Source organism: Antennarius striatus, chromosome 11 (genome assembly GCF_040054535.1).
Source record: "Antennarius striatus isolate MH-2024 chromosome 11, ASM4005453v1, whole genome shotgun sequence".
In the NCBI taxonomy this organism is placed as follows: domain Eukaryota; kingdom Metazoa; phylum Chordata; class Actinopteri; order Lophiiformes; family Antennariidae; genus Antennarius; species Antennarius striatus.
Window position 1 is genome coordinate 14,167,501 of NC_090786.1, and position 24,864 is coordinate 14,192,364.

The window sequence follows — 24,864 nt, forward strand, 5'->3', positions numbered from 1 at the left end:
TGTATGGCTCAAAGTGATGTGAAAGAACAAACTTCAACTTCAAAGCACACACAGACCATGTGCTGAAATGTATCTCATGGAAGATCAGCTGACGCTATAAGGACTCACAATCCATCTGCCTCAGAACCATCTCATATTTGATGAATGATCAGAAAAGCTCTTATATAGCTTTAGCTCCTCAGAACTGAATGAGCAGAATTCTAGAGGGTGATGTTTAATGTTCCCGAACACAGTAAGAACCCACATCAACATCAACATAAAGATGTAAGGAACATCTCTTCTTACAAGCACCTTCAAAGTTTCTTACAATTCTAAAGATATAACATTATTACAAGTTCAAAAATCTATACAAAATTTCAAAAGCATTGGTAAGAGAGTGTTTCATTGTCCAGTGTCAAATATGTTGTTTTGCATATCAACCTCCTGAAAGCTCTTCTTATCTTTCCAAAGTAAGCAAGTCAGCAAATCCAGAGTCAGTCACACAGCTGCAGCAGCTGTTATTCTGTACCTTAATGTCCTATATCTCTGTATTATACAGTACTTGTCCTTTTTTCTTTTGCATTAGGAGTTCATTTAAGCTCCTAAGACAAGCTGCACATTTGCATAAGTTTCACTATTGCTGACAGGGAATGATTTAATATTGAACACAGGAATCACTGATTCTATCAAGGTTATTTTGGTTCCAGGAATGATCCACGGTGTAGTACTGTGCCATTTGCATATATCTATATAATGCATTCTATTAAAGAAAACAGTTTCTTCTCATGCAAAGTAAAAAAATATTTTACAAGGCCTGTTCTTTCAAGATGAGTAGCTCTACAGATGGCACCTCTTAAAGTTCACAGATAAATTGGTCCCGGATTGTTCGGAACACCTGCACATTCTGGAACTTTGCTGAGGATAACAATGTCAATGAATGTGCATAAATGTTTTTTCTCTGCAACACCAGGCTGGTTTTCAATGTTGGTAGATCAGTTCTGAATCCATTTCCATAGCTCATTTATTTTGTTTTGACTTCACTGGACTCCATGCAAAGACAAACACTACCACCTTTCTTTACCAAGAATTTTTGTTATCCTCTATGTTCCAGAATTCTCCAAACCACAGTCTGGCAAGAGATTATCCAGATGAGAGCAGGATCGCCTGCCCTTCTGCAACGCTTCTCAGTTTCAGACTGTATTTATACATCAGTCCACTGATTAGGTTTCTCTGTGCATTTTTCTTTAAAAATTCAGGATTTCCAACGCTGAGCTGACAGCACTGCCAACATTTCAGCAGTAAGATTTTGCTTCACAGCAGATTCAAGACCTCATGTTAAGGCGAGCTTTCTTCTCATAAGTCCTTTCAAGAACTGATAAAACTTACCAGACAAAAAAAACTGTATTTCTGTGTACTCTAGTTTGCTCATGATAGAAATTAAGAACAGACACACATTGTGCATATCAAATTCTCCCTGGAGATTTTCTTGGAGTTTGTGCATGCCATTTAAAAAATAATTTAATAACCATTAATAAACATGAGAATGGAATTGAATGTTATTCTTTTCCAGCTTCATAGTTGTGAGCTCAATGGGAAGCATCTTCATACATCACAACGTGATGGCACTTAAAAAGTACTTGTTCAAGTGTTTTTTGTCCATAGATGAGAGGACATCATCTCGGCTCTCTCACTGTGGCATGTCTTTATATTTTTTTAGCTGTGTCCAGCAGTGTAAAATGACTGACATTGTGGCATTGTGGGAAACAGTGGCATGTCACTGTGATTCCGTCTGCCTGCATCACTTTGAGTTTAGTGAAGCATAATGTCATACTGACAGATGCAGACCAGTCACTGGAGCAGTGGGAGTCTTCCTCACAGAGAACCAATATTGCTGCACACCAGCTGGCTGAAACCAGGCCTGTATGTAACAAGATCGTAAATTCAGCCCACCTTCTCTCCTGGGTTGCATTTTCTGTGGGATATTCTTCTGTTCCACACTGAACTGACGACCAGCTGTTGTCATGCATGTTAAAATAGTATCCGTCACTTTGGAATTGACATGGTGGATCTCTCAATTGAGGAATTATTTCTTAATGTCCTATATTATATGCAATCCATGTTGACCAGTGACAGATCAGTCCAATCTTCAAATTACTGATTTGAAGTTGAGATGAAGAGCCGGCTATTAAATTTAGGTAAATGCAATGCTTTCTGTCTCTCCACTAGTGAATATTTTAATATTTAAATTTTGAAAAGTTCAGCTCCATCTAACGCTGACTCAAAGATATAACTTGAGGCAATTCATCTAACTTCACAGATACAAAAGGGTTTAAACAACTTTTTTTATACATTCAGTATACTCTCAGGACCTGTAAACAAACTTTGATGTGTTAAATCGGTACCTCTTTAATTCCAATCAAAGAAACAGTTATATCATTTGTAAATTTGAGGGAAAAAAAGGCAAACAGCAGGATGCTCTCTCTCACTCTCCACATAAGAGAGGGAGCATCATTGTCATCATCTTTTAACACAGACTATGGATTTAATTTTCTAATGTCTTTGATTTATATTTGAGCTGATTTTTTTTTTTTTAAAAGTGACGTTTTCTGCTTTTCTTGCTCAACCCGGGCGGCAGTGGCTCAGTGGTAGAGCGGGCGGTAGAGCGGGTTGTCGTATGATTCAAGATTGGTGGTTTGATTCCTGCTCCCGCCCCCAAAAAAATACCCGGAGGTGAGCTGACAGTGGGAGGTGTCAGCTCACCTCCAGAGCACTGCCGAGGCGCCCTTAAGCAAGGTGCCGTCCCCTTTACAAAGATTGCTCATTTGGGGCAAACCAGGAAGGAGCTGCACGCCACTCTACTTCCCTTACATGCCTATAGGCCCCCTTGTGTATGTGTGTGTGTGTGTGCTACAGGGGCCTGTACTCACTAATATATGTATGCATGCGTTTAAACCATTAACTAGAGTGTGCGTTCTTAATTTCCCTTTGGGGATAAAACTAGTATATAAAGTTAAATTAAATAAAAACAATTTAAAAAACCCACTCTCCAAAAGACACAAGTGAGATGGGAAATGTACCGTAATGATTTTTAGACCGTACTGAAATTTGACTAATTGTATTTAGAATATGTGTTCATGTAGTATGCCCACCTATTCAAACTAAGTGCAGCAGAGTCAATCCAGTGTGAATGCTACTGTCTGACCTTATAAATAACAAATATTCAGAATACACTACGCAATTTAAGCAAAAGTGGAGGCTCCGCCATCAGTGCCCGTGTGTGCATGTATGAATGTATGTATGTATGTATGTATGTATGAATGACACACACACATACACACACACACACACACACACACACACACACACACACACACACACACACACACACACACACACACACACACACACACACACACATTACATTTTGCTACATGTTGGACTTCATCAGAGCACCATACAAAAGAAGTCTATTCTGTCAGAACTTGTTTGACATGTTTGAGCATGTTGACAGCTCAACCATGGATCATGGAACAGCATGGGGTCAAAGTAAGCCCTGAATCCACTTGAGTCACCTTTTTTTTTCCTTTATTCATTTTTCGAGTTAACGAAAATCTGGTGGGGGCGTGTCTGCTCAGTGCAGATGCAGAACGATCATCCTCCTGGTGCAGTGAGCAGACATGACTGTAAAAAAAATGGCTCGACATAGCAAGAGCCACGAGCTCTATAAAGTAGATTCATGCAACACAAGTCCTCTATTAGCCTTGTCACATTTGCAAAGCTTGATTAATATTTACAGCTCAGAATCAGCTAGTATACACAACATGCACATTAATTATTGCGCATTTCTTCGGGCTATAAGTTGCTGGAGTCTTGCAAGTTGTTCCATGAGGCAATTTAATTGCTGAATACATTATTTTAGAGTTGTGAGGAAATGGGTGCAGTGTAAGGTCGTGTTTGTAATGCAGAGGAAAACTTCACACTTTTATCTTACTGTAATGTAAACAAACTCAGACTGTGTTTGCTTTGTGCTAATGGGCCTGGTAGAGAAATGATGGATTTCACATGTGACACTGGAATAAAAATAAGGTGAAATACTGAACTTACTGGAACAAGGAATTTTTTAATCTCCTCCAAGGCATGACTCATCCGGGAATAGGCCTCTCCGGGTGGCGCAAAGACTTCAATTAAAACATGAAGATCATTATTCAGATGGGCGTATTTGGCCTCACCACTTTTCCTTAGTTCTTCTTCCTGTAAGCCAAAAGAAAGCAACAGAACAATGTGGGTGCACAGATGACTTTTATACAAGTTGTTTAATAATTGCATGAGCTAAGTACATTTTATAATATGCCATATTGCAGACGTTCTTGAATTTATGGTGAATAGTTAAATTATTTCATAATTTCATCTAAAAGCATGGCGATATTTTTTATTTCTTTGTATTGGACATTGAAGTCAAGTAACATTGCCACTGTTAAATTCATATAACTTGCTGGACTGTGGATTTTTGTCTGTATTTTAAAAAAAATCCACAATGGATTAAACACAAACTGTGAAGGTCTAGTGTAATGTTTTAATTGCTGGTTTGGACACATAATTTTTCTGCTCTATTGGGAGTTGCCTTTGATATTGTGACATGAGTTGACTGCTTGGGAAGTGCTTTCAGCTAAATGCTAACAGTGAAATACCAGCATTTACTTTGATATTGCTGGCATGGTTACTGGGTTAAGGTAGACATAAAGGTTAGCTTTGACAAGAAGAAAACCATTCAAAGAATTAAAATGATAGGATGGACAAGCTGGAGGTTAGTTTTGAAATATTTTTCACAGGCATATGCTTTTTGTGTATCTTAAGGCCAGAGGGAGCTGCATTGTGTTTTTGTAGATATGGAGAAAGCTTATGACAGGGTGCCCAGAGAGGAACTGTGGTATTGTATAAGGAAGTCTGGAGTGGCAGAGAAGTATGTTAGAGCGGTGCAGGACATGTATGAGGACTGTAAGACAGTGGTGAGGTGTGCTGTAGGTGTGACAGAGGAGTTCAGGGTGGAGGTGGGACTGCATCAGGGATCAGCTCTGAGCCCCCTCTTGTTCGCTATGGTGATGGACAGGCTCACAGACGAGGTTAGACAGGAATCTCCATGGACTATGATGTTTGCAGATGACATTGTGATCTGCAGTGAGAACAGGGAACAGGTGGAGGAGAAGCTAGAGAGGTGGAGGTTTGTCCTGGAAAGGAGAGGATTGAAGGTTAGCCGCAGTAAGACAGAGTACATGTGTGTGAATGAGAGGGACCCAAGTGGAAGAGTGAGGTTACAGGGAGAAGAGATCAAGAAGGTGGAGGATTTTAAGTACTTAGGGTCAACAGTCCAGAGCAATGGAGAGTGTGGAAAAGAGTTGAAGAAGCGTGTACAGGCAGGATGGAACGGGTGGAGGAAAGTGTCAGGTTTGATGTGTGATAGAAGAGTTTCAGCTAAAATGAAAGGAAAGGTGTACAAAACTGTGGTGAGACCAGCGATGTTGTTTGGTCTAGAGACAGTGTCACTGAGGAAAAGACAGGAGACAGAGCTGGAGGTAGCAGAGATGAAGATGCTGAGGTTCTCTCTGGGAGTGACCAGGAAGGATAGGATCAGGAATGAGTACATCAGAGGGATAGCACATGTTAGAGGTTGTGGAGATAAAGTCAGAGAGGCCAGACTGAGATGGTTTGGACATGTCCAGAGGAGAGATAGTGAATATATTGGTAGAAGGATGCTGAGTTTTGAACTGCCAGGCAGGAGGCCCAGAGGAAGACCAAAGAGGAGGTTTATGGATGTAATGAGGGAAGACATGAAGGTAGTTGGTGTGAGAGAAGAGGTTTCAAAAGACAGGGCTAGATGGAGGAAATTGATTCGCTGTGGCGACCCCTGAAGGGAAAAGCCGAAAGGAAAAGAAGAAGATGCTTTTTGTGTATCTTGAACGTGTAGAGGGGAATTATATAAATGGTAGTGTGAGACACTCAGAATCAGAATCAGAAAAGGTTTTATTGCCAATTACAGTAAAAATTACTATCGAGGAACTTGACGCAGTGTCGGTGCATTGAAATGTGGAAGAGAATAATCGTGAATGAGGAACAGGAATAGGAATAGGAATAGAAGAACTATTTACAATTCACATTACGGTGAGTTGAGATCTACTGTATAAGGATGGTGTTTGCAGGCGAAGAAAAGAAGTCCAAACAGTAAACTGTCTTTGCAGAGTGCTGATGGGCAGATGGTTACCTGGGGGGGAGGGCATTGTTCATGAGGCTGACTGCAGTGGGGAAGAAGCTGTTTTTATGTCGTGTGGTCCTGGTTCAGATGGACTGTAGCCTCTTGCCAGAGGGGAGGGTCTGGAAGAGGTTGTGGCCGGGATGTGAGGGGTCAGCGGCAATCCTGGCTGCACGACTGCGGGTCTTTGTGTCGAACAGTTCCTGGAGATGTGGGAGGCTGCGGCCGATCACCTTTTCCGCAGAACGGATGACACGCTGCAGCTTGGCCTTGTCCCTGGCCGTGGATGCAGCAAACCACACTGACATGGAGGATGTGAGAATGGACCGAATGGTGGCAGTGTAGAAGTTCACCAGTATCTTCACAGGGAGGTGAAACTTCTTCAGCTGCCGCAAGAAATACATCCTCTGCTGAGCTATCTCGGTGAGGGAGCTGATGTTCTGCTCCCATTTGAGCTCCCGGGTGATGGTGGTGCCCAGGAAGCGGAAGGACTCCACAGGGGTCAATGGAGTGTCACAGATGATGATGGGGGGGGGGGGGCAGGAGGGTCTTTCCTGAAGTCCACTATCATCTCCACTGTGTTGAGAGCATTGAGCTCCAGGTTGTTCCTGCTGCACCATGACACCAGCCGGTCCAACTCACTTCTGTAGGCCGACTCATCCCCATCAGAGATGAGGCGGATGAGGGTGGTGTTGTCAGCAAACTTCAGGAGTTTGACAGACTGGTGACCACTTGTGCAGCAGTTAGTGTACAGGGAGAAGAGCAGAGGGGAAACAATGCAGCCTTGAGGGGATCCAGTGCTGATAGTCCGGATGTCGGAGACATGCTTCCCCAGCCTCACAAACTGCCGTCTGTCTGTCAGGAAGTCCGTGATCCACCTGCACATGGAGTCGGGCACGTTCAGCTGGGAGAGCTTGTCATGGAGCAGAGCTGGGACAATCGTACTGAAAGCAGAGCTGAAGTCCACAAACAGAATCTTGGCGTAGGATCCTGTGGAGTCCAGGTGCTGGAGGACAAAGTGTAGCGCCATGTTTACAGCATCGTCTACAGATCTGTTGGCTCTGTAGGCGAACTGTAGAGGGTCCAGGAGGTTGCCAGTGATGTCCTTGAGGTGGGTCAGGACAAGGCGCTCAAAGGACTTCATGACCACAGATGTCAGAGCGACGGGTCTGTAGTCGTTAAATCCTGTGATCCTTGCCTTCTTGGGGACTGGGACAATGGCTCAAGTCTTGACTCAACATATATTCAAGGTTTCTATGCAAAGAAGGAATTATAAAATATAACTAGTGGGAGCGTGTGATGTGTGTGTGTGTGTGTGTGGGGTTGTAATTATTTCAGTAATGGCTATGTATTGCACTACAATGCTGATGTTTGTCCAATTGAAACAATAAAGAAATAGCTCAAAACTATGGCTGAGCTCAGTCTTATATTGTGGCGTTGGGGAGGCTGAATATTCTTCCAGGAGAAACTGAATTTTTTGATTTGCTGTAAAAGATGCTCTGCAGGCTCCTCTCAAAAACAGCTCCAGGAAGTGATAAAATGGATAGACATCTTGTGACCCAGACATGGTGTATTGTTCAAGGCGTTTTGATGGCCAGCAAATGATTAGGTGGCTGCTGGCAACAAGCTATGCGAGGCTCTTGGAGAGTTAAAATCAAGTAAAAAAAATAAAACACAAAAACCTACACAAGAGACTAACTTAGGGCTCAGACAAGAAACTAGTTATCAACCGGCTGCTGAAATGACGTAATTAGTAAGAAAACTATACATAAAAAGGCTAAAAAAAACTCGAACAAAAGCAACACTGTTAGACAAGCCTTTGTTCCTTTGGTTAGCTTACAATATTTCAGCCTGTCTGAGTTGATGGATGGAGTTTTTCTGCTGCAGAAAAGTCAAATGGATAAAGATAAATTACAAAACTGCCGCCTCACAGAGATGAGATATTTCACAAAAACCCCAGCAAAAGACAAAAAAAAATAAAAAATCCATACATAGTTTTCGAGAATCAAAACATCGCAAAACATAAAACTGTCATATTCAACAGCATCCACGATTTAATTTCCTCTTTAAGGTAACAAGCTGCAATAGACTGATTGGCGGATGAGGGACTGATGTGCAGGGCAGGAAGACACACCGTGGCCCCCTGCTGGACAGGTGAGGTATGACAAATTAGCAATGTAGAATGGAGATAAAGAGAGAGAGAGAGAGAGAGAGAGAGAGAGAGAGAGAGAGAGAGAGAGAGAGAGAGAGAGAGAGAGAGAGAGAGAGAGAGAGAGAGAATGGAATTATGAATCGACAATGCAGGTGCAAACAGGACAGAGACTATAGTAGGTCATTTACTCGTTTTAGCTTTAATTATAAGATGACTATGGATAACTCACAGCAGATTTATTATGATCAAAAATATTTCCAGGTTTTCTTATTAGAAATTCCGTCTGTGTTATTTTGTTGTTTTCATAAGAAAAAAAACAACAACAGCAAAATGTGTCCCTCTATTAATTAGCAAGTAACTTTTGCTTACAGTTGATGAGAATTACAATGATGACTACACTAAGCAAAAATGTATTTCATAAAACTACAACAAAAACTTAAAAGCTGGTCGATTTTTTAATGTAATTTTTTCAATATCACTTGTTTAATGGAGAGTTAAATATTATGTAATGATGTTTAAATTTATCCAATGAATGAAAGTTTTGTCCTGTGTTCCTTACACAATGTTTGGGATCGGCTCTAGCCCTCCATGGAACAGAACAGGCACTAAAGGACAATGGGAAAATGGATGGATGGATGTAATATCCCTGCAATAACATTTATTCACCTACCAAAAAGAGCTTTACATAAGTGAGTGATTGAACGGTGTCATAAATTTGATTAAATACACTAAACACAGCGAGAGTTATGCTTCTAAAGCCTTAAACCAAGAGAAGCTCGAAGGGTGAAAGGCTAAAAAAAAGACGTGGTATAAAGAGGTGGATATTCAGCTCATATGGGGGCACTGAGTTATAGCAAGTATACAAGAAGGAACTGAAATATAGGACGACGTTAATCTGAACTCCAATTTCCAACAGTTTGAAAGTTTGATGACAGGGAGAGCTCAATCCAGGCCTTGAGGGGCCATGCTCGAGGCTTCACACTGGCTTTAACAGCTTAAAAGATTTGTAATACAGCTCGGGGCAAGTCCTCACGGTCTTTCAAAAGAACTAGTTAATTGTAAAATCAATTCTGAGCTGAGCAAATCAAGGGTGTTGTCAGAACCGGAGCAGAGACAAGTTTCTAATTACAGTGCCAGTTACAAATGCTGGTGCTTACTGAATTACTTAATGAATTATTCAGTCGAAATTTGCAGAGGAAAGACATTTCTTGAAATATTCACCTGTGTTTAGGGATGCTGCACCTCAAATATTCTGCTTTGGGTTCTTTGCTCAAGGACACATGAAGGTGGTTGTCAGGAGAAGCCTGACAGCCAGTTAAACTCTCAGCAGACTATCTGGGACTTTGTTGTTCCTTGTCTCACAGAGCTCTTCTCTACCACTCAAAAGAGTCTTTTGCAGCCACTGTCAGAGAGCCTGGGTTATTATGAATGAGATCAAAATGTGAACATGAGTTTTGAGCTGTTTAAATGATCGAAACTGTGAGACACATTTGCACTGTTATGACTTTAGGAAGTCAGAAATGAAATTAGCTCTTAGCTTGCTGATTCTCTCTTAAGTATGCCCTACCTGAGTTATCCCATTGTAGGACTAAGGCACCACTCTGAAGAACAGGATGTGGCTGCAGTAATGTATGATGACTTGTGCTTCTGTTTGTTATGGGACTCTGGCTTAGTCTGCACCACACAGCTGCCTCAAAAGCCTTCCAGCCTGCCAGTCATGACCTTTAACTGTCAGTCTCATCACAGAGTCCTTCAGACATGGTCAGAAAAATCAATGTCGCTAACAGAAAATACCAAACAGTGTATCAGATAGGTGTCCTATTAGGGGTTTATTACTGTCTTTTGTGCTGCTCTCAGCACCATGTTCCTCCCTCAGACTGCAGGTGAATACACCATGTCACTATGTTAGTGATACTGACGTGGAGATTATTTCCTCGTCAGAGGATCGTGTGGCTGGAGTGTAACTTATTTCTTCTTATTTCTTCCTCCTACATAAAATGTATTTGTTTTATTTAAACGTGTCTGTAGCATGAAGTAAAAAGGAGGGGGTTGGAGACACATGGGCAAATTATCATGTAAAGATGTGTGACTTTGTGTGTAAGATTCAATCACACATAATGATCTAACATTTATGTCTGTGGTCATTGAGGTGGGATTGATGTTGGATTATATTTTATATCTCATAAATGTTCCGTAAAACAACATCAGTTTGTGTCACTTGAGCTGTGTGTCACCACGACACAGGCTTTTACACCATCTACATTTAACCATTATATACTAATCTCTGCACTAAAATGTGGATAGAATCATTCAAGGTGACAATGATCTCCATAAACACACTTTTCTCTGATTGTATAGTATAATGGTTTCTTTCCAGGCTCGTATAATGGGTCTTATATGAGTCATATTTCCCCTCCTTCCTGAGTTTATATAAGAAAATATTTCCTGAGTTGTCTAGAATGTATCTGATATAACTCCCCCATTGAAGACCACTCCCCCCATGCCATACATGAAATCAGTCAGGTAACTGATTTAATAGTTAATAAACAGTCATACTGCCTGCTAGTCGCAAGTAAATCATGCATCGTGCATACAATGATTTTTAGATGTATTTTAGCTTCTCTGCAGTTAACTTTACAAACTGAAATTAATTCAGAATATAATCAGACTGTATAAAATCTGTGGCATGAAGCCAAAGTTCATAAATACTCCCTTTAAAAATTATTACATAAAGAAAGTAAAAGGAATTCACTCTTTTCAAAAATAAACAACAGGCCAAAGTTAACAGTCAGTGTATTTACGTAGAAGCAAAAAAGAAAAAAGTTTTCAAAAAGGTTTTAATCTCCAATTTTTTGGTCAATATGAACATAGAGCTTGTGGTAAAATACAAATTAGATTGTTTTTCAAAGTGGTCAAGTCCATCTGTTGAGGAAAATAAAATGATATGATCAAAAGCTCTGCAGCGGCAATTGAGTGGGCAGGGAGAATTTTTTTTAATCAGCTGCGGCTTCCAAGGTTATGAATTATCTGTAAATGTAACATTTCTCTTGAACTTATTCATGAAATAGAATTGTATTTCATTACATTTAGTCATTCTTTTTTTCCTCAAACTACTTATACTGTGAAAGGTTGCGGGGAGGCTGGTTGCTTATCCCACTGACTATAAGTGTGAAGTCAAAAGTTTATCACACAGTCAGACCAAAAAACAGTCAGAAAAAAAAAAATCTATGGTCAGTTTAGACTCATCAATTCACCATGTTTCTAGAGAAAAGTTTTTATATTTAATACACACACACACACACACACACACACACACACACACACACACACACACACACACACACACACACACACACACACACACACACACACACACACACACAGTTCCAATGTTACAGCTATGACTCTTAACAAAACCTTTGAGTTGCTGTCTGTTATTATTTCTCGGGTCTCCTTTGACAAAGTTACTGAATTCCTTTTGGGGTGATAGATGTATATATTTAGAAAATTCTTTCTGAAGAAGTCAGACATGAACATACAGTATAATTCACTTTCATTCCTGTGAAGTATGTCAGTGTTGAAGAGCAAGGTCCTAGGAACTGTTGTATTCTTCTATTCCTTTGTTCAGTCCGGTGAATAAGGTTGGATTTGTCACTAGAGGATAATTGTAGTGGCGACAGGTTTGTATGGGACTAGAATATTTTCATGTTTTCAAGGGATGTTTGAGTAAACCAGGCATCTAATCTGACTACCTGCAGAAATCATGTAAGTGAGTGACAATGTTTTTGAAAATGTCTACAGGTTTGATAATCGTCTTAAGCTTAATGTAACATTCCTGCTGACGACTGTTTGGAATGTTTATCCCTACTCCGAGATAAACATTCCAAGTAATCCCTGACCCTCGTAATTGTTTGGAGGGGCAGGTCAAAGGGTGAGGGAAGCTTGACAATGAAGGGTAGGGTAAATAATGATTGGGACTTGGTATTGGTGCCCCCTGTGTCTGCTCCTGTCTTATTGTTCCCACCTGTGTCTCATTGTAGCATTGTCGCATTATCTCCCTGTAATGTTTGTGCTCTCCTTTGTCACATTGTCCTACATTTCTTCACTGCGATCTCCCTCGCCTCCTCACTGTGATTTGCTGCGGTTTCTGATTTGTTGTCCTCCTGACAATGTTGTGTTTGCAATATTCTCTGTGTTTCTTGTGATTGTGATATTTGCTTGCATCTTGGACTGTTCCCCATTTTGGATTTTGTCTGTGCGTTTGGATTACTTTTCAGTTTTAGACTCTTGCCTGTAAGTTTGTTCAATATTTGTCTTTAAATACCTGAACAAAGCTATTTTGTTTGCCTCTTATGTGTCTGAAAACTCTAAACAACTCCCAATTAGTGTATGTTTCAACCTAAGATTGCACAGACAGTCGAAAGTAGTGTCATGACAATAATGTGAGATGTCAAAATGTAAGTAAAAACTGTTGGAATAATAACCAATATCTACCCAAGTCCCATGTATAATGTTTAAGATCGGTGTGTTGTTCATCAGCATGCATTACATGACCGTAAAAGTGCAGTGATAAGAAATATGGATGCATTACAATTCACTATGAAGGTCCTGCGATGCATTATAGATATGGCTTTCCAAAGAAAGCAGTGCCAATTTATATTATAAGAGTATTGATCATAGTGGCTTTAAAGTAGCTCTAACAGCTTCCGCATTGTTTTAGTGTCAACATGTGCTTGATGTACTCAAATGCAGCTCTGGTTTCCCCATAGAGGTGGTAGCATTGGGAACTTTGTCATGTCTACATGTCTGAAATGGAGACTACAGTAATGATAGCTACAGTATGTAACCCTATAGCAGCACTTCTGTGAGAAAACAAGATCCAGCAGGTTGTCTGTGTACACGCTCAGATAAGTTCGCCTCCAGGCGACCACAAGTCAGCAGGATAAATGACTGTGGCAAAGAGATTCATTATTTTGCATTCACAATTGGCTATTACAGAAAACGTTGTTAAACAACAGGCAGAAAAAACATGATGTTTTGTCTGACTTATCTTCTATCTGTCAAATGAAAGTTGTTAAACCCACTCTGGACGTTCTGGGTTAGAAAATTCCACTGGGTTTTGTTCGTATAAATTACACCTTTTCATCAATATCTTGAACTGGCCAAACAAACATATTTCACCACAAATGTTTTCTTACTTTGTCTTTATCCCTCATGGACCCTTTGCCAAGGATGGACATCTTCACTCCGGTTTCTTCTTGTAATCGCTTCATGGAATTTCCCCGTGGTCCCAGCAGCTTCCCAACAAAATTAAACTGTGACACGGAAGACAAGAGCCATCAGACACGTTATCAGTGCCTCAAATATAGAACCAACAACAATTAAAGTTAGAGCTACAGATGAGAAAAATGCTTCTGTTCATTTAGGTGTAAAACATAAAAGAAGTGTGGTGGACTTGGTGAAACATTTTATGACAGAAGAGGCTTGTTGGTCATTACTCATCTACTATCAATATAATATCACATTCCATTCACAAATCATCATGTGAGAAAAGCCACCCAGTGCCAAATCAGTATAATTGTCCTCATTTGCAGCACATAAATTGTAAATGGGGTGCTCATCTGCAGTCCGGTCTAAGGTTTACATACATCCATTTGGATGAATGGTTCCCTCGCTAAGTAATGTGTTGGCATTTGGGGTCATTCATGTCAGGTGGACACAAAAAAAAGTGAACATGGGCACAAACCAATAATGGTCCCGAGACCATTTCAGGGGTCAGTGTTGAGATAAAGTCAGAAATAATGACTTTCTTCCCAGTGGGAAATTAAGTAATACTATCCCGATGACAAACTATTACATTCAAGCCTCGGGGCACTGACTGTCATTTTCCATTTTGCTGTGGACCAGCTAGTGCTCATGCTGAGGGAAGTCGCTCGGGGATGTTGCAGGCACAACATCGCTGAGATTAGTGGTGATAAATCCAAGGGACACAATAACGCATCTGTAGTCAAATTGGATGTTTCTAGAAAATAAGAGAAAATTCTATTTAATCATTTAGTTCTTCACACTTACTCTAGTCTTGTTATCCTGAACATTATTTCCTAAAGTTGTGATAAATTGTTCAAGCATTTGCTGTTGGATGAGAAAAGACCCCCTCTAGAGCTGAACAGGTGGTCGCCCGCCCACCACAACACATTCTGGCCAACCCTAAAATGATATTAACCTTTTCACAAAGCAGCCGATCCCACTGAGGCTGAGCGGCTAATAACTTCACTGCCAGCTGTGTTGCTACTGCGGCTCCAGTCAACAACCGCACACTCAGCTTCTTTCATGAACATCATTAAGACCATAAGTGAATGTTACATCTCCAGATCAGGAATCACCAAAGACGTGGTGATAAATCCAACTTTACATGAAAAAGCTGCCCTCCCATCTATCCTCTAATCCGAATAATTAACATACGCTTGTGGATGTCTTTTCTTCATAGGGGTGTCTTCAACAGGACTTTCCTGTAGCTGGTTTGGAACTCTGGAGCAGATGGTACTTGCAGTTATGCCAAATACGTGCTCACTGGGCGGTAAAAGAAGAATGGCCTGTTTTCATTAAGCTAATGAATGTCTGGAGTTACTCTGTTGCTCCATAGTGAGCAATTTGGACTTGAGAGAGGGGCATGGTAGAGTGTTAAATGAGGATCGAAATGATGCAATGTGCCCCCTGAAGTCTCAACACTGGAAGGTATGAAAACATCAGATGGGAGGGGTGCTGAAAATGCAGCAAATAAAAAATAGAAATGCATTTAATACACTGAATAAAAAACAAAAATATAGTGATAATTGGTGCTTTCATATAACACAAAGGACAGATAATTAACACATGCCTCCACCAGTGCTGTTTTAATATATTTAATTCATTCGAACCTTATCCAAAATCAAGCTTACAATTCTGTAACCACAAGGCTTAAGCTGCTTGTTCTGAATTTTTGTTTGTATCCACAACAATATGCACATATTCATAAACACCAATTCCTAAAATTTGGCTGATTTTCTTTTTTCTTTCCTTGAGAATGAAATAAAAATGATGTTTCCTCACAGAATTGAAGAAATTCTTTGTTACCCTGATTCCTATCAAAATGTAAAGGGGTCTCTTCTGGCCCAGACCCATCCTCCCACCATGCTTCTTGGAAATCCATTCAGCAGTTTTTATGTATTCCTGCTGACAACCCAACCAACAAATGGACACTAGTGAAAATGTAACATCCTTGGTGGAGGTAACAAGGGTGCTATGTGCATTAATTTTTACTGTTCTCTGGAAACAGGTTCTCCTTGTATTGTGCAGCGTATTTGGTTGTTTTTAGCCCTTTGAAGGATTTTTTTTCTCAAAATGTTACATGTGATTTGTATTTTCTGAATAGACTTGATTGTGGTTTGTCTGTTTGCATGAATTTAATTTACAGTGCACTGAGCTCTCAGGGCCACCATACATGCTTTGACCATGGGAAACAAAATGCATCTGTCATTTGACACAGATTAGTTCTGGGACGAGTTCTTCTACATTTACGTGGCTGGATTCAATAATGAAATAATGACAGACAATAGTAGTTTCTGTGATGAAGGACAGCCATGCCTGTCTTTTTTTTTGATGAAGGAGCATTGTTTCTACTGCAGGCTGTATATCTCATACAATATCACCACAAGGCATGAAATCTCTCTGAACACAGCACAACATACAATCTGTGCACTTTGTTTTCTAAAGTTGCTTAAGTGAGCCAATAGGTGAAAAAAAGCGTAATTAAAAAGAAGTATCGATAAAGATTAGAATTAAGGGAATGTAAAGAATGACCCTATTGACATTATGTAAAATGCTGTAACGCTGCACATATAAATAAAGTAATACAAGCTCTTAAGTTTTATGAGCACAGGGACCATTTAATCCATCTCACTGGGGCCCGCCATCATTTTAGATGTCCTGAGGCACTTACTCCCAGGTTAGCGAGCTGTGCTATTGGGGAAGTCCAGGTCCTGTCTGATAGAAGGATTAGCGCCTGGGGTAGAGTTATGCTTTAATGGCATCTAAGGATGACTGGACTCTGAGCCTATCAGAGGAATGTGTTCCATCAGTTCCATGGATGTTGTTGTTTGGTGTTTGTATTCATCACAAGATATTTACTGTTGAACGCACAAAGCTTTTCAGAAAGAAATCTAAATCATCACATTCAGCATATGTGACATTAAGGGGAAACTTTACAATTGCCAAAGTGGTGGCTGGTTTCTCTCACTGAAACATAAATAATGATAAAACACGCACACACACACACACACACACACACACACACACACACACACACACACACACACACACACACACACACACACACACACACACACACACACACACACACACACACACACACACACACACACACACAAAACCAACTGTGTTCAGTAGCGCAAGGAACCAAAATGATCCATATGTTTCTTTGCTGATCCTTCAAGTAGAGGGATGTCACAAAGGAGTCCAATAATTTCTGTTAATTAGCAGCAAAGACAGAAAACAAATATGATTTTTATCAATTTTGACAAGTAACAACAACTTAAGTCAAATGAAGATGACCAGCTACTAAAGCTCTTTCTAATGGAAATGTTCAAATAAGTAATGTTTTGCTGTTAAAACAAAGAAAAGTTGATTCATATTTTCACATCGCAAATCTCAGGGCAGAACTTCACAAATCCCGGTCAAGATGAATGTCGTGCTGATGCACTTCCTGGTCATCAAAAGTTTGACACACCACTTTATGTTTGCTTACTCTGTTTTATTTTCATTAAGTTTGTCAGATAACTAGACCAATAGCTAACATCAAATAGCAAAACACTCTGCTTTCAATGGTAGCATCAGTTAAAGCTTCCCTGCAGAAATCTACCCTGATATTATCGGTTCCACATCATTTAGGGTCCTACAGAGGGACAACCTGACAACATCAAAAAAAGGTTAACAAAACAACCCCAACAACATGCAGTACATTTAAATTCTAATTAAGTCGTACTCGTCGATTTAAAAAGCCCACGTAAAAATAGTAATCAAGTTTACGTTATTTCACCTGACTTAACATCTGTCCACCACAAATATTGGACATTTAAAATCACTACAAAACTATTAAAAGCACATAATATCATGTTACTGTAAATTGATATGGATAAAAACATACCTGTACCTGTAATTATATTATACATAAACAGTTCTGGCGACACGGATGCTCAGTGGGTAGCGCTGTTGCCGCACAGCAAGGCAGTTCCGAGTTCAAGTCCCACTCTGTGTGGAGTTTGCATGTTCACCCCGTGTCTGCGTGGGTTCTCTCCGGGTTCTCCGGCTTACTCTCACCTCCAAAAACGTGCGCTTCAGTTTAACTGGCCTTTCCAAACTGCCCGTAGGTAACTCACTCCCGCGTGAGTGTTTGTGTCTCTGAGTGGCTCCGCGGTGCACTGGCATCGTGACCGGAGTTTCCCCCGCTTCACGCCCTTAGTCAGCTGGGATAGGCTCCAGCTGACTAAAGGCGTGAAGCAACCCGCCACAGCAGATGAAGCTGTAAGAAGATGAATGAATGAACATATACAGTTCCAATATCTACTGCTAAGCATGACTCATAACTGTCACAATTGCTATAATTCAGACTACTTTAAGATTAACTTTTGCATGTTATAATTTAATCCGGGTGTTTCGCTGTGGACTTTTGTTTGTCTTGGTCGGTGCTGGAAGCTAGCGCACCTGAGCTAGGGAACGCGAACGCCCTGACAAACAGACTGTAGTATCCCCTGCCACTGAATGCTTTAGTTCACAAACTACTGGAATGCCCCCACCAAGGAAAAGTCCCACACCAGAGGAGTTCGAGGAGATAAAACTCTCTCTCAATACTCTCTGCGGCGATGTGACTGCGGTCAGAACGCAGCAGGAGCAGCTTCTGGGGCTGCTGGAGGAGGTGAAACAACTACGCCTCCAGAACGTAGAAAAGGATAAGCGCAACTGAAAAAACAAGGCTGAAACTGAAAAAACAAGGCAAGATTCAACAAACCTGGGTAACAAACTGTAAGATCTTCATCAAACTAAATGGGTCACCGGAGGCAGCAAAATTCTTGGTGGTAAAGAACATAGAAGATCTTGAACAGTATCGACATTGATAGAGCTTGTGACTCCTCATCATCACAATGCCAAACACACCAAGAACACAAACTACACCAAGCACCCATATGGACATGTTACAGAAGATCAACAAATAGAACTGGAAATGTATGAGTATCAAGAGCACACCACCACAGATACTGAAATAGACCCTGATAATAATGTCCTCTCTGCCTTAGTTAAAAATTGTAATTATTTCACCCAAGAACATTATGAAAACAGCGTAGATTCAGCAGATAACCTGTCAATAATCCATTTTAATAGTCGAAGCATGTACACGAATTTTGAGCCTAAAGGTATTGATTTTTGTCTTGATGGCTATGAATTAAGATATATAAACAGAGTAGGTAAAACAGGAGGGGGGGTGGCGTATACATTCATAAATCTGTTAAATTCAAAGTTTTAACTAATATGACAACAGCTGTGGAGGGATTATTTGAATGTTTAACAGTGGAAATTCTAAATGACAAAAAACAAATATCATCATGAGTTGTGTATACCGGGCACCTGGTTCAGATATAGAAACTATCACAGACTGGATTGGTAAACTGTGCTCAACTGTCAATCAGAAAAACATATTTATCTGAGGTGATTTTAACATTGATCTGTTAAACCCAACCAAGCACAAAACTCTTGATGACTTCACTGACACAATGTACAGCTTATCTCTGTATCTAACTATAACAAAACCGAGCAGAATAACGTCACATGGTGCCACAATCGTTGATAACATCTTTACTAATATTTTGCGAAATCAAATCACTAGTGGCCTATTTATATGTGACATAACTGACCACTTACCTGTTTTTACTTTGTATGATGGTAATTTCAAGAAAACTAAATACACTATGGCAAAAATCTCTAAACGAATATTAACTGATGAAACGATCTAAGCACTAAACAATAGTTTGACGCTCCAGGATTGGACTTCAGTGTGCAGCGACCCGAATGTGGACAGTGCTTATTGTACTTTTTTAGACATCTTCACTTCCATGTATAATAATCACTGCCCTGTGAAAGAATATGTTGTGAAAGAAAAAAATCACAAAAGCCCTTGGATTACCAAAGGAATAATGAATTCCTGTAGAAAGAAAAACTACCTTTACAAATCTTTTATCAAAGTAAAAACAAAAGAAGTGGAACAAATACATAAGAAGTACAAAAATAAATTAACCGGTATTATAAGAACAAGCAAACAATTATACTATCAAAAAAAGTTGTATGAAAATAAAAAAAATATAAAAGGAACTTGGAATGCTTTAAATAGCGTAATCAAACAAAAATCCTCAAAGTTGACATACCCTGATTACTTTATTGATGAAAATGTGAAGACTATAATATGAACAATGTAGTAAATAAATATTTTTTTTTTTGTGAATGTTGGTCCCAAGTTGCTGATATTCTGTAATTGCAAAGTCCACTATTGAAAATAATGCATTTTCATTCTTCCTCTCAGCTACAAAAAAGCAGAAAGTGACAAACATCGTGCAGATGTGTAAAAGTAAGTCCTCCACCAACTATCATGACATTAGCATTTCACTGGTTAAAAAAGTAATAATAAATATTGTCAAACCTTTAACTTATATCTATAACTTGTCGTTCCAGACTGGCTGTTTTCCAAGCAAAAGGAAAATTTCTAAAGTAATTCCACTCTTCAAAAATGAAAACAAACATGCATTTACTAATTACAGACCAATCTCACTTTTGCCTCAATTTTCAAAAATTTTAGAGAAACTTTTCAACTATCGATTTGAAAAGTTACTTCAGAAACATCATATAATTAATGAAGGTCAGTATAGTTTTCAAACCAAAAGAACTACATCAATGGCCATAACTGAAGCTATTGAAGAGATAACTAATGCACTGGAGCAGAAAAAGTATGCAGTTGGTCTCTTCATTGATCTGAAAAAAGCATTTGATACTATTAATCACGCAGTATTACTAAATAAAATGGAAAGATATGGATTTCGGGGGTTGGCTGGGGACTGGTTAAAAAAATATTTAACAAGGCGGGTACAGTCTGTAAAAATGGGTCAACATTCATCAGATGTACTCGGCATTGCTTGTGGTGTCCCCCAGGGGTCAGTGTTGGGGCCGAAACTGTTTAATCTGTACATAGTGTAAATGATATATTTAACACAATCAAAGTACTGAAACTCATACTATTTGCATACTATTAGTAGTGATGATTATTTTGAGCTTGTAAATACAGTAAACAGGGAACTAAACACAACAAAAGAATGGATGGACACAAATAAATTTTTTCAAGGCTACATATACAGAGTAGTGTACTTATTTTCATCACTTATGTTTTTCTGTGATAAAGATGCGCAAATCCACACTTTTTACCTCTTCAGAGTACAGTCATTCTATGGTATTTTAGCAAGTAGCTTACCCTTCGAGTGAAGGAAGAGGAGGATGAAGGGGAGGAATTATTGTTATCAGAGAGATGGTCACCACTACCACTATCTTCACGAGCCTTTGTTTATTATCCATGATAAACAGTAAAGTATCCAAGGTACAATGCTGGATGTGCTGAGATGCTGACAAAGACAACAACAAACAACAAGAGGGGGAGACGAGTGCTTGAGCTCTGCAAACGCAATGGTGCTGCTGCCTGGGGGTTGTCGCAGAAAGTGGAACTACAGGACAACAGTTGGCAATTGTTCGTAATTCTGAATGTTTGTTTGTTGAATGTTTGAAAATAGAGGACTACATGTTAAACAATATAGAGCAACAACTGCCAAACCTCTGATTAAAGATGGAATTTTTTTATGTGGATAATTTGTGGTGTAAAAACAAGGGGGCCAGTCTTAGTTGTCTGGGCGTGGGACCGGCACATTAAGACACTGGCTTGTGCCTTCTTGCAGCTACATTTGCTGGTCACGTGGCCAAGTGATAAAAAAACAAAAACAACAAAACAAAAAAACCCCAATGTCTTCCTTTCAGTGAAAGTTGTTTTAATTAATGTAAAATCCTTTTGCAGCCATGGTAGCACATATACACTTCAGTGAGGGTATTTCGACAAGTGTTAAACCTGCTGTTTATATTCTTCATGTATTTCACCGGCATGTAACATTAAAAACAGTGACATTAATAAAGATCATTACAGTACAAGACACCATTATATTTTCATTTTCGTCATGTCCAAATTATCATTTCCATACTGCCAGTGTGTGTGTGTGTGTGTGTGTGTGTGTGTGTGTGTGTGTGTGTGTGTACTGTATACGTGTACTGTATACGTGTACTGTATACGTGTGTAAGCATTTGGAGTTAAAAGTAATTTCCCTAAGGGAATTATTAATAGATTTTTTTATTTTTTTATTTTTTAAACACACACACACACACACACACACACACACACACACACACACACACACACACACACACACACACACACACACACACACACACACACACACACACACACACACACACACACACACACACACTGTCATCACTAAAATAAACATGTTTTGTATACTTCCTTATTTTGCTGACAGTTTTATTCACAGGCCTTCTGCAAAATAACACACACTTCACACTCATGCTAACTGATATTTCAGCATCTAGTAGATGTTTTATTAGATCCAATGAAGCCTCTTGAAGCTTTGAACTGTAGTGAACCGACTGGAATGAAAAGTTTCAATGCTTCATGGGGCTTCATCTGCCCATCACTATACTGTAGTCTATACATGGACTTTCATTCATTTACGGCTTCACAATGCCCACCCAGTGCAATCCATGATTTGCCAACACAAAGTCGTTACGTCACCATGTTGAATTTGACTACGTTGGGTGCGCTTGGTTTATAATACCATTACATTTGTTTTCATATGTTTGGTATGAAGTCAGATAACATTGCTTTATTGCGGAATTTCCACGGGTTTCCGCAAGTTTATATATATAATTAAGTTAGTTTCTCACAAGTGCTTTTGGCTCAGTAAATTAAAAAAAAAGACACCAGAGGAGCTAAGATAATAGATAGATAGACGGACGGGACGATGTGTTTTGTCCATGTGTTTTGTCTAGCCGAGACGAACTGGCGACTCATCCGGAGTGTACCCTTTTTCTTGCCCGATGTCAGCTGGGATAGGCTCCAATAAAAAACCTATGACCCATGATTTCAAATAAGAAGCTGAAGACGAAACAATTACAGGTTGTCTCGTCCTCAAGAAGATGATGTATGTGTTTTGTCCATGTGTTTTGTCTAGCCGAGACGAACTGGTGACTCATCTGGAGTATACCCTTTTTCTTGCCCGATGTCAGCTGGGATAGGCTCCAATAAAAAACCTATGACCCATGATTTCAGATAAGCAGCTGAAGACGAAACAATTACAGGTTGTCTCGTCCTCAAGAAGATGATGTATGTGTGGCTGTGAAAACAGCCTTAAAAACATGAACGAATTTGTTGATTTTTTTCCATTTGGGAATAGCAAGACAAGCTGGAAACACAACAATGATGGGTTATCACTTCATAATGTAGATAGGGGGTGAATATGTACACACTGAGCCATATCAGCAAGAATTTGTAGTTGCATTGTTATCCAAGTTGGCCTCCACTTACTCTTAAAAAAATGTAGCTCCCAGTCTTTTACAACCAGTAACTTTGTTTGGAATCTTCTGATGTACACAGAGCTGAGGCTCCGTGTATGTCGGAAGATTTTTCTCAATTGTGGCATGTTATTGTTATTATATCTCATGAGTAACATTGTGACAGACAAAGTCATCACGCAAACACTGAATTCGGTGGGATCCCAAAGATGAAATGAGATATTATCGTGCAATTGCTTCATTCTCATTCACACTCTGCATTCGCTCTACTGTATTCAGTACTTATCTAAGCAAAACACCTTTCCGCGATAGGCCTTTCTTTGGGACGCTGACATCTCTGGGCAAACAAAAATGGAATTTCTCTATGGTTAGCGCCCAGCTACTGTTCCATTTGAAGGTCACAATAACCCTAGACTGATAAGCTCTAAACTGTGACACCCGAGGACAAAATGCGTCGTGGGCAATGCATGTTCCTGCAGAACGCATGATTAAAGAAATGCCCTCAAGAGGTATCTATCATGTTTAATTGTGTAGAAACAGACCTAAATTTATTAAATTAAAAGAACAAAAAATGTTCTGATAACTTTTTGCTGCAGACACATAATGAATTGTTCCAGCACTGGACCCAGACTAGCAGACAGTGAAAATCTATCTTATGCCCCTTGGATATGAGATGCTAATCAAGCTGTCTCATTAAACAGCAGAGGATAAATTCTAGTTAGGAGATAATGAAAATGACTATACCGATTATCTTAATCATATTTTTTGCTGAGTAAGTACTGATCTCTGGGTACATTTCAAGACAATGAGCTCACTCTCAATCTATGTACGTGTCAGAATGGGATGCATACAGTTCCTCTTCCCATGTTTTTGTGATTTCATCATCTTTTCAGGGGACATTTTGATAGACAGTAAGGGTGAGGTCACTGGAGCAAAACTCCAAGGGCAAATATGTTCATGGCAATCGTAAATGTAATCTACATTTTACAGATTGCAGCATAAAAACACCCAAGTCATCCTCTGACAATGATATATATGAATGTCTGGAACAAGACGCTCTAGGTTTGATTCAAACAAAGTGGTGGCACAGCAGCTGCAGCGTCACATTGTCTGAAATTTGATTTAGTATCCTTTCAAATACAGGAGGTGATGTAAAAACACAGAACTGACAGAAAAATCCTCACTTTTTATGCAACCTTTGATGCTGACAGTTTGGTAAAGTAGTTTGACAGCGTTGCTGACAGTGAAGGTAAAACAATCTTATTTTGAGTCAATATATTCCGTAATTATCTCCAGCAGCTAGATCACAATGAATTTCTGATGGTGAAATATGAAGGGCTAGTGTGACATGTAAATCTATTGATGCGTGACACGTGTGAGGAAATAAAGTAGGGAAATATATCTTGCCAAAGGAAACATTACTGTTACAGTTGCACAACCTGGAAGTTGACAAGTAAAACCAAAACTATGCTAAAGCTTCATCAGCTACTTTCGGCACAATTTAAAGTCTTATATTATATTATAGTATCATAGTTAATTACAATTTTGAACAGAATGTCTCGTTGCGCTGGTGTTTACCATCAGGATTAATCAGGTTTTCCCTGTAGGATCTTAAATTTACTGCCTGTTCTTGCCCCTGTAGTATATACATTATTGGCACTCTCTGACTGTCATTACTGTTAAATCTTTTTTATTTTCCTACATAATGATATCATCAATTCGCATGAAAGTCTCACAGTTGCGGGATTTATTTTGTTGATTTCAT

At 39.5% G+C, this 24,864-nt stretch overlaps 1 protein-coding gene across 9 annotated transcripts in view; it reads right to left on the reverse strand.

The window, feature by feature from the left end:
- khdrbs2 (KH domain containing, RNA binding, signal transduction associated 2) overlaps nt 1–24,864 on the reverse strand; it is a 93,506-nt gene that overhangs the window by 51,265 nt on the left and 17,377 nt on the right. For all 9 annotated transcript variants that reach the window (XR_011037273.1, XR_011037271.1, XR_011037274.1 and 6 more), the window contains 2 exons: nt 13,574–13,690; nt 4,084–4,230 (listed from right to left, as the gene is read on the reverse strand). Coding sequence is in view for 5 of the 9 variants with exons in the window: in XM_068326763.1 (XP_068182864.1) it covers nt 4,084–4,230; nt 13,574–13,690 (264 nt within the window). In the remaining 4 variants the exon portion in view is untranslated. The remainder of the gene's footprint in view (nt 1–4,083; nt 4,231–13,573; nt 13,691–24,864) is intronic.